An 18139-nucleotide genomic window follows, 5' to 3' on the forward strand; every position below is an offset into this window, starting at 1 on the left:
AACGACGGTAGCGTACTCACTACAATAGACCGAATTCTTGTGAACAAGTAGTATGCAGGTGCGAGATCGGTAACAAATTCAGAAATTAGTTATTCACTCAAGGCAACACCGGATTGCACTTGTAAAACATAAACAGGTGACTTGATGACGAATCTGTACCACAACAGGGAGGTCATGTCCTCTTGTAGCCATTTGGATGAGTGGCGAGGCGCACTCCTCACCTCGACCGAGCCGTGACGGCGCTGTCATAGTAGAATCTGGTGCAGAAGTTCTCACACTCGGACACTACGTGCACCAGAAAAGGGAAGGCTTTAATCCTTTTTTAGGCAGCCTGGTAAGGACGAGAAAGGCAGTGAAGGTCCGGTACGAGCTTCGGGAGGAACGAGGACTCGGCTCGCTGCTGTCCGGTTTTGTGAAGTCAACGCTAGTGGGAAATTTGGTTTGGGTCACGCTTTAAATGGACACAACAACCACCCTGTGCTCTGCTGCGGAGCTGCTAGGATCGTTTTACGCCTGCCAACCGGCTGAAGCTCAGGTAGGACACGAGGATCAGAGGCGACCATCGAATAACGAAGCTGCAATGACGACGCAATGGCAATTACGACATCACGGACACGGACGCATAGCCATTGGCCTATGTTAGTGGTGAACTTTGTCCATTTGGTTGGGATAAGGCTTTGTTATGGTAGTAATATTGTGTGAGACGGCGTGAACAAGTAGCCACCGAATCCACGGTTTGTTTACGCTGGCCAGCCATGGTGCAATGTGATCTTGGGAGCGGCCCACACCGCAGCATCTCAGGTAGCGCGCGCTACTGTGTTCTATTCTCGCGCTACTTGCACGTGAGCCTATCTTTTTCTTTGCCTACTTTGGAGGCGATAATTTCGCCGGTACATTATCAAGGCGTGCGTGCGTGCATGCAAGACATCAATTTTTGTCATCCTTGTCATGCTTATCATTAAATTCATGGGAATCATGTTGTGAGATGTCATGTCACGCATGAATATTACGACACACTTCTCCAGAATACAGCCAGTTAAAGAAAGGCAAGCCGTTTCATTGAATATTGTTACGTCATCTCATTTTGACATTGATGTCATGGCATGCATGTAATGTCGCCCATGTCGTGACATGATGGTCTTTCATGATATATTCATTTTTAGCTAGTATGTGTCTGGTTATTCATGGCTTGTATGAAACGACGTCGTGCGAATATCATGGCGTGATTGTCAAGAATCACAGAAATGGCATGAGTTGGATGGGATCGTGATCGTTTATTTACATGGATAAGTATCAAGGATGTCTGAGAAGATCTACACGTATCACATGCCAAGAATGACATGACATGCTCAGGCATGCCTTATCTGAAGCGCATCTCATGACGTACGTGAAGCGTCATTATGGCATTTGCATCATGACACACATGACGTTCATTCAGTGATATTTATGTAATATCATTCATGCTAGCTCATGCGTGCAATGTAGTTTTATTAGTATTCACATATATGTCGAGTTATAGAAAACACCACGACCACATCACGTCATTATTACTATTTATGTCAGGATACACTTGCCATGACAAGCATATGAAGTTATAACATGACATTAGCATGCATGTCTTGTCACTCATGTGACGACGCGCATGACGTGTCGTGTCATCTATAGCACTCGTGTCACAACACACGTCATTCATGTGATGTCATTTCTGTCATGTCATGTCATCTATATCACGTCATGCATTCATGATATTCATATCCTGATGTACATCGAGTAAGAGAAACGCGCATGATGGTATCATGTCATTCATACCATTTATGTCGTGACATACATGCCAGGGCAAGAATGGGATGCTACTGATGCCATGACATGAAATGCGGATGCGTTGTCACGTGATCATTTTAATATAGATCGCTTGACATGTCGCGACATGTCACGTGATCTATTTTAATTAAGCATTCTTTGGCGAGCTCCCCAGCCCTGTCACATGAGAAGTATAATGCTTTGTAACTGCTCAAAAGCTCGTTATTTAAAAAGATAAGCCATTTAACGTTATGATTGTGTAAATGTAGATGATTGCAAGCGTTTCAGTGATAAGGAACAATTTAAAGAAAGCAATAGAAATACAATACCACCTGCAACTCAGCGCATGCGCAGGCCGTCCCCCCTCCGCTTTCCGTCTCATGTTTTCACTGCAGCCTGAACCTCAACTTTCCTCTTGGCGCCCTCTTCTTTCATCTACCGCTGCGCTTCACGTTCGCTTTCATTTTCGCTATGCTCGTTCACTTTGTTACGAGGTATAGCAACGCCAAAACAAGCCGACGCTCAATGGAGGAACATTCACCTAAGAGCGTCACGGTAATAATACTTCGACTTGTATACTCCCGCATAGTTGGAGCACAATTAGTGACGAGGAAATATTTGCTTGACAAGATTTTACTTACCACACTCGGTCAGTAAGAAGCAGTTATTATAACTTGTATAAATAGCAGAAGTTGGTGTCGCCATACTTAACGCAGGTTACTCCACACAGGCCACTCAGGAAGACGGGTGGTTGTGATGCATACAAAGATTTACTATACCTCAAGTTGCGTGCACAGTTATCGACTATTCCGTGTAGGATAGAAATGCACTAAGGTAACTCCTTGTAGTGCCGTATTTATCGTGCTCGAGTGGCATCAGATATACTAAGAATGCAACTGACAGCTTGCAGAAGAAACATCACTGTGATAAGACGGTGTTTCCAAAGTGTGCCATATAAAACAGAACATGCCACGACGTCTCCTTAGAAACTCCTCACCATGATATTTACCTTGGGTCAACAGTGAATAAATGAGGAGCCAATAATACAATGCGGGAAAAATGCATTTTGCAGTATCCATCATCGAGATCGCTTATCGTAGAATTTGTCGCACGTGGATGAGTGACAGGAGGTTTTCGGGATTCAACGCGTCAGTAAATGGAACATCATAAAGTACCTTCTTCACAAAGTATCGTTCTTTAAGAGCATATATGTAGCTTGCACACTGACCTTATTCGTGTGTTTGCTAATGCAGTCGTTCCCACAATGGCCTGTTTGTCCTGCATAGAAACGCCCACCGTAAAGAGGAATTTGGTAAACAAAAGTGCTACAACGCTTAACAAACTGCTGTTTGTGTTTCATTTTTTTTTCGCCTTCCAATTGCCTTTCTGTATTATTACCTTATTATCAATAAGCTTATCCAAGCTGATTTGGGGCAGTGAACAGCAGTCTAACGCAGGCGCTTTTAACGTCCTGTTTTAGAGGGTGCGATAGCTTGTGTTCATGCAGAATTATCGCAAGATGTCGGACAACAGAGCCGTTGTACGTTGGACACACGAGGTGTTTTGTGAATGACAGCACGAGAAAAACTTTCATGTAAGGTCAGTAAGCCAGCAAGATATAGTCACCTATCACTGCATTATGTTGAAGGCGGCTTTGAGCCACTTTTTAAACATCGCCACATACTGTAAAAATACCATGAATAGGTAAAAAGTGAAAAATGGGCGACTTCGCATTGAAACATGGCTAAATTCAGAGCCCGAACTACAGGTAAACAAGCTAATGCACAAGAAAAGACAGTACATGGCGCTACTGAAGGATGAAAGAAGGCGGCAGTTAAAAAAAGGAACACATGAAGCTAGGGGGAATTAGAAAAAAAAAAGCTGGCCGTCATCCCCTATGTCCACTGCATGTCGCTTACATTGAAAAAGTTAGGGTTATGCTATGGTGTGAGTGTAATTTTCTATGCAAACAATAAGCTTGCCACCTTTGTTCAGTCGTTCGCATGCGTACTGAAAGATCGAGCAGCCGCACCACACATGTAAATAATAGGTCTGGTTGCAGTGTTAATCACGTAAATTATTTCGTTTCATGCTCAACTTCAGTGGTGTATGGGTGCCTAGTATGGAACAGCATATGTGGGCCAAACTTGCCGATGTCAACACTAGGCTGAAAGAGCATTCAAATTCCACAAAAGGGATTGCACACACACATCTTGCAATGCACGTAAGAGACTGCACCTCCCAAGGAAAATGCGCACCCAAATTTGATAATACTACAGTCCTTTATAGCCACAGAGATCGAACAAGAGAAGTTGAAGAGGCTCACGAAATAAAGAAATAGAGGACAGGGTGTGTCATTCATGCTTCGTTTACCCTTCATGACACTGAAACATCTTTTCTAGATTCATAATTCATAATTTTCGTAATTCATTTATTTATTAGTAAAAATACAGACAATTACTTGTGCATAGTATGCATAAAGAGGTCCCATTGTCAAAGACTGCATCGGGACCTGCTGTTAAAGACACTTATGATGTTATACGATGTTTGAAGAAACAGTAGTACATATGAGAGCTAAGAGTAATGTCAAAACAAGTTTATAGCATATGATTATTAAGAACACTTGTTAACAACATGACCATATAAAGAACAGAAATAAATTTTAAAAAATGGACATTATCAGTAAGTCTTTATTATGAATGCTTTTAGTTCTCTTTTAAATTGGCATAGATTTTTTTGCATTCTTGATTATAGGTGGTAGAGTATTACAAACGATATCGAGGAAAATTCCGCAGTCTGTTTACCATAGTTAGTTCGCATTTTAGGTAGACGGAAATTATTATTGAGTGCAAATCTAGTGTGGCTATGAGCTATCGGGTCACAAGGTGAGTAGCAGATTGATGGTAGTTCCTTAGTCATATATTTGTAGAATAAAACCCTTAGATTATATTTGGTGAGTTCTGAAATGGTTAGAATGTTGTTTTATGTAGTAGCGATTTTCCATGTGCAAAGCGTGAACCGCGTATAATAATTCTTATGTATTGGTTCTGGATTACCTGGAGGGATGCCAAGTGAGTGTTATAAGTGTTACCCCAGCATATTATGCCGTAGTTAATATGAGAGTGAATGAATGAGCGATAATAATGTATTATGGTTAAAGAAGGGACGACTTTTAATTAGAACGCATATAACGTATGCTATTTTCTTTCTGATGTGGTTAATGTGATCTTTATATTTCAAGCTGCTGTCAAGAGAAATCCCAAGAAAATATAAGCATGGGCTGGGAGAGGTAGAGTGTGAGCAAAAAGTTAAAGAAGAGGAGGATGATGAATGTTGTTGATGTGCGGAATATACAACAAATTTAGTCTTGTTGGCAATAATAGATAAAAGGGTTAGCATTACACTAACTTAAAACAATTTCTAGATCAGTATGTAGCTTGTTAATAAGAAGTGATATGTTTTTATTAGAGGCAAATATAGTAGTATCATCAGCGTACGGAATGCACTTAGTAGACGACAAACAGTTAGGTAGGTCATTGATATAGATCAAAAAGAGTAGTGGCCCTAAGATGGATCCTTGAAGGACGCCAATGTTAGTGGTTTCTTCTGCAGAATAGACATTAGACACAGGCACTATTTGAACTCTGTTTGATAAGCAACTTTCTAATAGTGAGAGAGCAGGACCAATAATGAAATCTCTGTGATCATTAGAGGGAAAACAATTAGGTATTTCAATCCAGACAGATTAGCAATTAGAGATTGGTAAGTGTAGTTCATGTCGTCTGCGATAAGTAAGATCAGGAGATATATATATATTGCCGCATAACCATAACTGCTAGTTAATCTGTTACAATATTTTGAATTGTAGTTGAAGAAGCAATAAAGATTTTTGTCATCGTCTGATAACCAAGTTTCAGTCAAGGCAATGAATGAGAACAAGCTAGAAGATGATAAAAGTAAATGAGCTGTCTCATCAAAGTGTTTGCGAAGGCTTCTAGCACTGAAATGAATGACGGAATGAAATCCACTTATCAAAGAGTTAACTTGATTAGGTTCCAGGAAAAAGGCCATTTTTGATAAGTGGTGAGACAATGAACTTTCGTTGCTATGCTATTAGTCTATTCTAGTCAATGCGCAAAACTCTGCTGTTAGTAGTCTTTCTAGCCTTGATTTGACAGTTGTCAGTCCAAAGAAACATCCACTTCTTTTCTTTCTTCGGTGTTAGGGCTTTGGGAAGCAGGGCCTTGTTACATGGGGTCAGATGATCGTTTACAAAGATAGATGCGTTAGAAATGCTAGAGAAGCCTATATCACTGACACAAAGCTTGGCCTTACGGGCTTTAATGCTGAAGTCAGATTTCTTAGTTCGAGAGCAGAAACGTGCAATGATGTTTTTGTAAGTAGACCGTGTAGGCACGCGATGAACAGTGTCGAGTTCATTAGGCGATATGGGACATCCAGCTTTCTCCCCTAGCATTTCCATGATTGCGACGCAGTTCTCCCCTTGAGAACAGGGAACACCCTTGATTTCAACATTGCGAAGGCGTGAATATCGCTCAAGTTCTTCTACCTTACGAGTGAGTGAGGAGTTCTGAGATTTTAGTTCTTTATACTCATTTACCAATGAGGTATTTTGGCCACGTAAGTCATCGAAAAGTTGATTCAAGTGTTGTGCACTTCATTGAAGGTACTCAACTTGCTTTAACTCCGCAACATCAATGCCGGAATATTTCATTTTTAGTAAGAACCTGCTGAACACCTTATCAGAGGTGTCTTTAGCTAAACTGTTAATTTTAGCCTCTAGATCCTCGATTTTTTTAGAGTTCAGAATTAGTTGGCATAGTATAAAAATAAAATACAAACTCAAACACAAGAAGGAGGAGAACACAGTTGGTGGCAGCAGCGGTAGTGGTATGTAAAAAGAAAAAAAGAAGAAATAAGAGTTGGTAAGAATACCGGCGCAAACGAAGAACTTTTAAGGATGTGGCTCATGCAATGCCACTGCTGCCAGTGAAGGGTGAGCGTCGGTGCGTGCATATTTAAAGGTATGGTGCTCCGGGCAGCGACCCCAGTGGTAATCTCGTTGATGTCAGCAGACCACGGTGCATCCACGCAGTCGCAGCCTAGCCACGTGGCGACGATTCAGCATCCGGGAGGACAGTACGTCGATGTGTCACTACGAAGATCGCCGTTTGAGACAGAGGGGGTTGGATGAAAAGTGTCCGGTCAGGATGTCTGCGTAAACGAAGAACTTCTAAAGATGTGGCTCATGCAATGCCACTGCTGCCAGTAATACGACCTAACAGTGATACGACATACGACATAACAGTACGACATAACAGTACGACATAACATACGACATAACAGTGATGCCCGTGATACGAACTAACATGTGGCAATTTTTTGGCGAGCTAACGTAAAAAATAGTAGCTCTGGGGGGTTTTGTGTTCGTTTATTTTTGTTTTTATGCCATTTGATGACATAGGACGTGTCGGGTTCATAAAATCTCTAACCTTCCAAATAAAGTTTCAATTACACGTAGCGCCGTGTCCTGTCTTTTCTTGTGCCTTAGCTTGTGTGCCAGTAGCTCGTGCTCTGAATTTAGCCATGATCTATGAATAGCGCCTATGATTCGTATCCGAAGCTTTCCACATACAAGAAATTGGCAATGCATGCGTAAGCTCCTCTCCTTTTTCACTCTATCCGGAGGTGATATCAACATCATCGGAGTGATTTGCTTCCACGTAACTTCTACGCATGCCACCATTCCGTATTTCGTATCTCCCTTTCATGTCGTTATAATTGAAACGCTGCTTGAAAGAATGAATATTTGGCTGTTAGTCAGCGCCATTGTCGTCCCCTTCCTTACGTCCTGCTCCTGTGCGCTGGTTCTGATAAAGTCATGGACCAACCAGTCAAAATTCGCACTGTTCTCCGGAAACCTATTCGCTTACTCAGAGAATCAGCTTCTATGGTTTCTTGATGAGCTTTATTTAGTACTAAATGTAGACTAGTGCTCGCGAGTGGTAGTGCGTGGTAGCTTTTGAAGGAAGATCGATTCTGCCACAATAATTGTACTTCCCGTTCTTATCATGTAGGAGCACATCTCTTGTAATGAGGCCGGTAAAAAAGCAGATCCAGTGGTTCCGAAATATGGAAAAGAAGACCAGACAAGTGGAAAGTCATTTCATTACATGTGCGCTCACTGTTGAGACTCGCAGGGCAAATTGACAAGGGAGGCGAAACACTTGTAGCGACCTTCATTGGTGCCTCAGGTGTTGCTGTTTGTGCTGCTCGCGAGCGTCCCGAAAACCTACAATCTCCATTATCTCCTTGTATTCTGCAGTAACAAATTCTTCCGTAAAGTTAGCTTTATCACTGCGCAAGAGATGCTAGCTGAGCCACCAAAGGTCGGCGCTGATTTCGGACAAAGGGCGGATGATAGCGCTTTGCCCCAATCGCAGTGTTCCGTGCCCCCCCCCCCCCCTCGCCCACTCCCTTGCGGCACAGCTTCCCCCTAATGACGTTGAAGTCCTCCATTTGTGCTACTTTCTTCGTGTCTCCTTCTTTTCACTGGAACGTTCACGCAGTCAGTGGCCCCAGAGAGACATAAGTGGAGATATCCCTCGCGACCACTTTCTTGGACCTTTACACATGCCCCGCACAAGAGGACGGAAGCGTGTATGCGCAAGGATCTAGGCGAACAGTGTGAGCGTCAATGTTTGCTCATTTTACAGCTCCAAGTGTTGGCGAGCGACTAAGAGCCGTTATTGTTAGGCGTAAATCTTGGGTCTGTGTTTTAAATTATAACGAGTTTTGAAACCAAGCTGAACTCCTCGAAGACCTTGCCGTCTATTGTACGTACCGAGCTCTTGCTTACGGCAAGCATGTACACGCTAGTCGTTATTGTATTGTCAGTTACAGTGAAGACCTGTGATGTGGCCAATTCTTTGCTAAAGCAGGAATCTTAAGTTATTGAGAATGTGTTCCTACCTAGAAAGTTGTCGCTGCAATGTACATTAGGGTTTTGCAACGAGAACTTCCTAAATGTAGTCGGTGATTCTGCCCGTCGCATTTTTTCCCCACTTTTAGATAATTTCGTTAATAAGTTTCTCGATAACTAAGTTTCTAAAGCGCTATTAACATAAATGGATCTAAATCAATGTATTCTAACATGCCGTATCATCGGCTTAAGCTAATCGAGAGTGAGCTTTAAAAAATGCATGTCTTATTAGGACATATAAATGGCTCGCTGCTGCAATGATTCTGTAATCATTTTGACCCCAGAATGTGTGGTAAATTACAAGCATGTCAAGGGGAAGGAAGCCAATGTATTTGGCAGTACATGAAAGGCGCGCACGTAAGAGCGTAACCTAACGACGTGCTGCTGGCAGCAAAAATTGAAATGCGAACAGCGGAGCGCGTGTCCGCAGCCTACCTCAAGCTACAGTGCACTCAGTCAGCGAGCCATCACCACAGGCCGTGTACGCAATTCCGGTGTGTCTGCCGGTTGCGAGGCTGCTCGCCCTGCGGAGATGATATATCGCTTCCGTTTTCTTTGTTTTTCTGTGACACGAAAGTGAGAAAAACTAAAGTAAAAGTAAACGTAGAAGCAACCGAAAATGTTGCATAAAATCGATCATACTCCATGCGGTGGACAAACCGGACGTGAGCGCCTGTCTCTGGAGATGAATGGCTCACTGAGCTCACTTTACCTTCAGCTATGCTGAAGGTAAAGTGAGCTCAGTGAGTAAACGCGAGTAAACGCACTCCGCTGTCTGCATTTCAATTTTCGCCAAAAGAGAAGTCGCTGGTGATACATTAATTATTTCATCCTACAAGTCACTTGGTTGTACGCCTATAAAATAATAAACAGTAGGTGTACATGCCGCTTCACATGAGGAGCTGCTAAGTTTAAATCAAAATAGTTTGAAACGAGGAAGCTAGATCGATGGCCATCTTCAACATGGCTATACCTTCCTGCTTCTTCATCTCGTAAAACATGTCAGTAGGTCTAGTCCTAAGCAAATTGTACACTTGCTTCCTGAACAAAAAGGTGTGCCGATCACACATGTCAGGGTGTAGCACTTGGAATCATGACTAAACCATAAGAATAAAACAAATAATAGCCTCAGGTCAAGCGGCAATTTGTTTTTCCACGAGCAGTTTTCGTTGCTCGCATTAATTTAGCCAAAACGTTTTCGTATGGAAATGTCCAATTAGAATACTCGACTGCCTTTATGGAACTGTGTTACTCATTCGCACAAACTTACTATGGAGCCGAAAGCCAGGCTGGTTTGCTTCTCTGTGCTGCCATGAAAGAATAGCTGGGATAAAAGTAGAACCAGGGAGCAAAAACTAGGGCAATGCGATATAAACATGTTTTGCAGATAACGATGCACTGCATTTACATTAGGACCAGCGTATATACATGGTGGTAATAGTGACCGAATAACTAAATATTTGTAGCTGCACATTCCAAACAAGAATTACATGTAATCGCGAACCAATAGAAACATTTCTATTTAGTCTAACATTCTTTCGATTCGGTAGTTAACATGCCATGTTTTTGAATACACGCCTATATAAATTGCGCCTCAGGTGTACTTGAACAAATTGGCAAATTGGCACAACCTACGGATTTCGCATGGCAACAACGGGCGCGCTATCTTACCAATAGCTGCGAAGCACATCTCTATTAAATGACATGTGCGTTTGCTGCATTTCGTCGAAAAATATTGTTTTAAAAATATTCTGCATTCTTGTTTTACCTTTGCTTATCAGAACGCAGTGATTACATGGAGCTATTGTTGCACATCGTAAAGAACGACCCAAAACGATTCAATGTTTCTTTTGCACTTGAACTCGCTCTACAGTAGTTATAAGTTGCTTTTCGTGTGTTTTTTGTTACAGTCCACTGTTATCCTGGGCGGTTTCAAGAGAGCTTATTTTTTTTTTCCTCGAAGTGGCATGGAAGTGAAAGAGCTCCGGTTCATCGACGGCCTGTGCATTCGCTCATTTTTCCCTGAATCCCTCATTCGCTCTACTCTGGCCTACAGTCCTCGCCCTGATGACATCTTCGTCGTTTCGTACCCAAAGTGTGGCACGACTTGGACGCAGTACCTAGTACTCAGCGTACTCACGGACGGAGAACCACCTACACGCCTCGAAGACTTCATGCTGGCCTCACCATACATGGAAATGATGGGTGCCGAAGCAGCAGAAAAAATGCCGAGACCAGGACTGCTCAAAACGCATCTGCCCTTTGACAAGCAACCATACTCTAAACAAGCCAAGTACATCTACGTCGCGCGGAACCCCTACGACGTCTGTGTGTCGTACTACTATTTCCTCAAAAGCATGACACCGAAAAGAGTTAAGGACGTCTCATTTTCGAAGTTTCACCAACTCTTTGTCTCAGGCAGTGTGTCCTACGGCGACTACTTCGACCATTTGCTTTTGTGGTACAAACACCGCCACGACAACAACGTGCTGTTCTTGACCTATGAACAGCTGAAGAAGGAACCTGGGTTTTGGGCACTGAAGATCGCCAATTTCCTGGGCGGAGATTACGCAGACCGCTTGCGGGAGGACCCCGTTTTGCTTCAAAAAGTTCTTGACGCAACAATGCTCGAGAAAATGAAGCAAGTATTTAACGGCAAGATGTTCACTGTCATTAAGCGGCTGCTGGACCTACCCCCTGACAGGGCTATCAAATCAATGGAAGTCTACAGGAGTAAGTTGGCGCATCGTGAAGAAATGCACGAAGATTGTGGCTTCGTGCGCAAGGGAGTCGTAGGCGACTGGAGAGCTCACTTCAGTAAGGAGCAGATCAAGAAAACAAAGTCGTGGATTGCGAGGAAGACCGAAGGTTCTGATGTAATGGAGTTGTGGAAAGACCTCCACCTACCATGACAAGTGCTCATAAGAACGGCTCTGTGAGCTGTTACAGTAGTGGACACGAAAGCCTGCACCGTGCTGTATGATTTCTGTGTAGTGAAATCACTTATTACACCAAAAATTTATGCACTGAAATATAGCCCTTACCTTCACTTCCACAAGAAAACAGAGACTTCACTGTGAATATGACTTGTAGCATCCACAAAAGGTTCAAGGCAGCCTCTCAGGAACATACGCTGTCGTTAACGCGCAACAAAACCTGCATGGACTTTGCTGGACCTACAAACACGCAAACAAACAACTCTGTAAAACATGCTAAAAGTGACTGAAAAACGCCATCCTATACTTTAAATAAAGACTGAGCGAAAAGTCTAAACGTGTGTGTTTGAGTGGAGTAGCCCCTTATAACGTAGACCATGTGCTATAGTGGATAGACGTTAGGCGAAACGGTGCGACTTTCAGAGACACTAATAGCTATAGAGTATTTCTTTTCCTAACTGTGGAACATAGGCGTCACTGGACTTGCGTAGTTTTGTTGAAATGCAGCTTTTTAGTACAACTGGCACACTTATGACTGTGTCACTTTGCCGCTTTTAGTTCGAGGGTACTGGTGCAATCGTAACTTTGTCTCATCTGCTGTATGAATAGTCACCCTTGTTAACTGTAAAACAGCAGCAATATATAAATTATTCAAGACATTCTGAGTTTAGGCTGTCAAATTTTAATCTAACATACACATCTAGGCAAAGGTACTTGGTAGTGCTAAGCACAGGCTTTTAAGTCTAGCAATTCATTGTACATATGTCAAAAGCCTAAAAGGCACTCTCAAACGTTTCAATCCTTGTTGTTTTACCAGCAGGGTAAAGCTGCACAAAACGTAAAAAATAATGCATAGCCACTTATTCTGAAGAAAAAAAAATGGACACAAAGGTCCAAACCAGTTGAAATTAAATATGAATAACAGACATAATCCCACATAATAAAGATTTCACCATTTTATTGAACCCGAACCACATTCCAGTAATATTGTCAGAGAATAAAAACTTAGAGTTCCCGCCTCCGTGAGCTCCCGTGAAGCTCCCGTGAATGATCTGCGGCTTGTACCAACAGCAATGTCAGCATTGACACAATACCATGCAGTATCGACGAATACTGAAAGTAACTATTGTTACTTCGGGAATTACAAAGAACGCTCGCATCGTAAGCAGGATGACTTGTTGCAATACTGATTGGAATATCACAATTTACGCCTTTCAGTTTCAATACACATAACTTACTCTACGTCAGTGCATGAGCATACAAGTTCTAAAGGAATGCGTCGTCACAGCAGAGAAGAGGACCGTTTATATTCTTACCGGTATTATCGATAAAAGCCTACTTTCCTTCCGCCCTCCCGTGGTGGCGGTCGCGTCCTAAACATCACGCGTGTCTAGTGTCATCCGGCTCCTCGGGAACGAGGTCCCCCGTCCACAGCAATGTATACAAAAATCATGGTAAATGAGGTCGTACTTCCCTTTTTTTTTTATTAATAGATCCTTTCTTACTTGGAAGCGCTTACCTATTTGTTGTCTTCGTGTCTTACATGGAACTTCAATAAATCCTCTCAAAATATTCTACTTAGGGTCTCGTTAATTATCTCTATATAGTGTTCGTGTTCCGGTTCTAAAAGCTTATTGGTTCAGGATCTCTTGCCAGGTTATGAGCTCTTCGCAAGCACCGCTGCTTACCTCTAATCTTCAGCGCGTCCCTGAAGAGAACAGACCTCGCAGTTGCCGAAGAAGCGGCCGTGGCCCTCGCACTCGCACTGCCGAGCGTGGACACCGTAGTCACCGACTGAAAGACAGCCTACAGAAGCTTCCGCAGGGGGGTAATCTCATTCGCGGACCGAGCCATTCTAGCCAAGCACAAGCCTCCGGGAAGAGCCATAGAGCTCGTGTGGGTCCCGGCTCACTCGCAGGTAGCAGGCAACACCATCGCCGACTACCATGCCCGAGAAATGTCAATCCAGGCTGAGCACGAGCCGGAAGAGCTACCGCACCCGGCTACCAGCTTTCGGGAAATTACCCGGATGTACCGAGAGGAAAGGTGCAGACTGCCAGAACCACATCCCAAACTCAACAGGCAACAACAGAAGATCCTGCGTCGAGCGCAGGCGGGATCGCTTGCGCATCCCGTACTCATGAACCGCATGTACCCTGCGGAATACGATATGTTCTGTCCTTTTTGCAGAAGAGAAAAGGGCATCTACTTAGGGCAAGTAGGGGGTGACCGCGCACCTTGATAGATCTGAAATTATCGGAAGAATAAGAATGGGCCGGTGTGCATTTGGCAGGCATTCTCAGATCATGAACAGCAGGTTGCCATTATCCCTCAAGAGAAATGTGTACAACAGCTGTGTCTTACCAGTACTCACGTAAGGGGCAGAAACCTGGAGGTTTACGGAAAGGGTCCTATTTAAATTGAGGACGACGCAACGAGCTATGGAAAGATGAATGACAGGTGTAACGTTAAGGGATAATAAAAGAGCAGATAGGGTGAGGGAACAAACGCGAGTTAATGACATCTTAGTTGAAATCAAGAGAAATAAATAGGCATGGGCAGGACATGTTATGAGGAGGGAATATAACGGATGGTCTTTGATGGTTACGGACTGGATTCCATGAAAAGGGAAACGTAGCAGGAGGCGGCAGCAAGCTAGGTGGGCGGATTAGATTTAAAAGTTTTCAGGGACAACGAGGCCACAATTAGCACATGACCGGGGTAGTTGGAGACGTATGGGAGAGGCCTTGGCCTTCAGTAGGCGTAGCCAGGCTGATGATGATGATGATGAATTTGAAATCGGCTAGCGGAAGATGACGTAATTAGAGGTCACAGCGAGGGGGTTCGTCCGGCAGCGGACATAAAGGTAAGCTGAGGATGGTTAAATCATAATGATAGTCCTTTTGAAGAAGTGCAACATAGCGCTTCCAGTTCCAGTGAACGGAACACGAGATCCAGGCGCGAAAAACTTGTTACCCAACGTACACCAGCACTGCGTCTGCGCTGTGGAAGAATATGGCCACGGCCGCCAAATTTTGATGGCGTTTTGCACATCTTTGCTGTACTCTGAAATTTTATTCCAGTGACTACAAAACGACAAATATCAGCGCCACCCCTGAACAGAATTGGTGACTCAACTTTATTACCATCCATGGCAATTCTTGATAACAGTAGCGTTTTTATTAGCCGAAGTGTGACGCGGTACACAAATTATTGGATTCATGGAAGAACTACGGGTTGAGAATGGGTTGAGAATACGGGCCAGTTGTCCTTTTCTTCAGTTAGGCCGCCGCATTTAATTTATAAGTGCAACCTTCATACGAGCTATTCTTATTATCAAACTTAAGCATGATTGTATGACGAAGCCTGCGAGTTCTTGAAGTGCACCGTTATGCGCTATTAGGAATGTTCAGTGTTTAACACTTACTTGCTTCGTATGAGCCTACTTGGACCAAAAGTAACGTGCCCGGAGATTTCCACAAAAATGAAAAGATCCTAAATATTTATGACATAATACAGCAGTCGGTATACGGTTTAAGCAGGAATTATAATTTTTTATTGGCACTGGAGGTTCGCTATAAATTGGTGCTCTTTATTGGCAGCCTCTTTGAGGCGGTGTGGCGACAAATAGCAATCTTGCCTGCTTGGCCAAATGAGGTTTCGCTACATGCATCGCGGTCTAGCAATAAAAATAACGCATTATTCACTTTCTTGCTATTAAACACAAATCAACCAATTCAATAAAATGATTTATAACATATAAAGGGACAAGGACATACAAAGACTTCCTGCAGATACAGGTCACTTTCATTAAGAAGGTTATTAAAGAATTCACAGCTGATCGATGCAATGACGCTTTATACAATGGCCAAAGTCACTTTTCTATATGCTAAATGAGTGATAGGCATAGATCATTATTATTTTATTTGGGTACATCATTGCAATGCAAACTTAGGGCATCTCATCAAATCTTCAACGTTCTCCCGCACAGGAGGGCGCGTGCCACAATGCATAGGTGAACAACGTATGACATGCAAAAAGCGACCACTACACGCCTCTCCCAACCTGACAGTATGAATGAGCGAGTCTATGTTACGGCAACTAAAGATCAGAAACTGTAGATCGGGGTCAACTACTAAACACAACACTGTTCCAGAACTGGCATCAAATCGATTGACCTGTGTCGGATACTCCCATGATTGTTTTGCTTTATTGTCAGTATCAGCCCTCATTAACAGAGGTAATGCGAAAGTAGTGTAATGATGTGCACCTGTAGCCATTTTGTAAGGTTTAGTTTTTCTTGCTGTGCCTACGCCTCGAGAAATCGACTGCCACCAAAGAAAAAAGAATCATTTTTAGACTTTTCTCACTCACTGTATATTTGACTGTGCGCGGACTTTAACTGAAAAGTTTTTTCTTCTTGGGGTCGTGCCCATCCATTATACAGTGTATGCATTATTCGCTGACTGTATACACTATAAATATGGTTTTAATTATGTAGGTGATGCCTTCACAATTGTTCGGGTGTTTCGCACGTGCGCAAAGTAGCGTATAAATGAGTTGCACATGCACCTGTACATTGGGGGCAGCCATTGCTCGCACAAAACGCGCTGCCTATTTGAGACGAAAATATTAGTAGGCGCAGACTGGCCTCATCCGCTTCGAACTCACCACCAATCCTAAAAATGACAAAAGAAAATTTTAACATTCTGGCTTTCATAGTCTGCATACTAAAGTAACCAAAATACGGCACATGAGGTTATTGCGCAGCCTGTGAATGGTGACGCTGCAGGTGCCATTGGGTTTTTGCCCTTCGCTTGCGCACAGCTGCAGCTGTTCACCAAGTTCAATGTTAACGACTGTACGACTGCATTCCCAACCATGCTTCCAAATCGCTGAGGCTTGCATGTGACAACCAAAATTTTAGGAAACGAATTACTTTGGTTTGTCCTATATTGCTGCGCCAACCGCGTGATTTAGAGAGCTGGCTGTTTTCGGTGGCTTTAGCTGCTCGTGAGCTTCGCAAATCCCAAGAGAAGCAGAAAGCGTTCCGTTCCAGCCCAGCTCATTCAACAAAGCGTCGGGCACGTTTTGTTTTGTCTTGTTTACAGCGGTAAGCACAAACGTATTCAATACCGTTTGTTTGTTTTCTTCGTTTCTTTCCTTTTCTTCCAGGGGCTTCTCAAATAAGTGCTCACTGTGTATTCTTCCTCTTTCTGACTGTATTTCAGGCGCCTAAAGCGCTCGGTTCTTAACACCACTTTTCAAGTCTTGCCTGCTCAGATTCAATTATTGTTAGTAGGAAGGACTGTCCTTATTGGCAGTTGCGTTTTTTCGTTAATTTGCCATTTCCCTTCAAGGGAAACACCAGCACGCCTGCAGGTGGGTTTAAATTTAGCTGCCCTAGTTAAGCAAACCGTTTAGTTTACACGATGCCATTTGTGCCTAGAACCCTGGTGATTTCGAGTATTTCTATATATAGTAACCTATTAAGAAAGCATTCTTGCGGTCGTCTCAGCAAATTCAAATGCATTGCAAATCATGGTGGCCTTGCACGTTTTCGAAAAATACCAATAATAGACAGTTTATTTTTGTTGGCCTGAATTCTTGCACAGCAAAAAAAAATCGCAGTGAGCCGAAGCATCGATTGTGATAGCAAACTAGTAGGCGGCTATACGAAGTATAGATAGTAGTCTTATTGGCCTTATAAACTCGCAAACATTCGTTCTTCAACCTAATTACAAAGCATGGTGCTAGCGTGCACGAGCAAACATGAAGACATCCCACTTGATGAGAGTGGACACTCGCTCTCAAAATTCGGGTTTGAGAAAGTGCGGCAGGAGTACCGAGCGCAGAGACGTCGGAAGCTATCGGAAACAATTGATAGTCGGCCCATGTTTAGCAAGTTTGATCAGTAATGGCCTCTAAAGAGCGAAAAGAAGTCAGCAAATTTCTGGCGGAAATGACGGCCTTTCTTTTCTTTGGGGATGGTGAATTCGGATGTTTCCAGTGTAAGCTTTACCGTCGTGTTTCAGGCTCGCAGTAGTGGCACCATAATTCGTCCCTGGTCACAATTGCCGACAATAAGTCGTCAGCCTCACTGCGATGCCGAATCAGATTAGTCAAGGCGGCGCCGAACCTCCCCGTCTTCTCCCGATCGCTGAAAATCTTGGGCATCCTTTGTGCCCCCAAGAGCCGATAACCGAGATGTTCATGAATTATGGTGTGAACCGAACCATGACTGATGTTCACACGGTTTTCCTGTTCATCGATGCGTATCCTCCGTTCTTGTCTAATCGGCTCATCTAACTTTGCAATTTTGCTGTCTTTGGCAATTGCTTGAATCTGCTCGAGAAAATAAGTACTCTGCATATCTACTATTCGTAGACATAGGGCAAGC

The 18139-nt window shown here is 43.2% G+C and overlaps 1 protein-coding gene across 1 annotated transcript; it reads left to right on the plus strand.

The window, feature by feature from the left end:
- The first annotated feature begins 2110 nt into the window (after positions 1-2110).
- On the plus strand, positions 2111-11715 carry LOC135906811 (sulfotransferase 1B1-like). The gene is made up of 2 exons (XM_065438408.2): positions 2111-2355; positions 10714-11715. The coding sequence occupies exons 1-2, from the start codon at positions 2272-2274 to the stop codon at positions 11713-11715; spliced, it is 1086 nt and encodes a 361-aa protein (XP_065294480.2). The 5' UTR covers positions 2111-2271.
- The last annotated feature ends 6424 nt before the right edge of the window (positions 11716-18139 follow it).

The sequence above is a fragment of the Dermacentor albipictus genome, chromosome 7, assembly GCF_038994185.2.
Source record: "Dermacentor albipictus isolate Rhodes 1998 colony chromosome 7, USDA_Dalb.pri_finalv2, whole genome shotgun sequence".
NCBI lineage: Eukaryota > Metazoa > Arthropoda > Arachnida > Ixodida > Ixodidae > Dermacentor > Dermacentor albipictus.

Bases quoted from the DNA above. Each gene is read 5' to 3' on its own strand.
- LOC135906811 (XM_065438408.2), top strand. From the start codon at position 2,272: ATGCTCGTTCACTTTGTTACGAGGTATAGCAACGCCAAAACAAGCCGA. The intron at 2,356-10,713 runs GTAATAATACTT...TTTTTGTTACAG, and splicing joins ATTCACCTAAGAGCGTCACG to TCCACTGTTATCCTGGGCGG.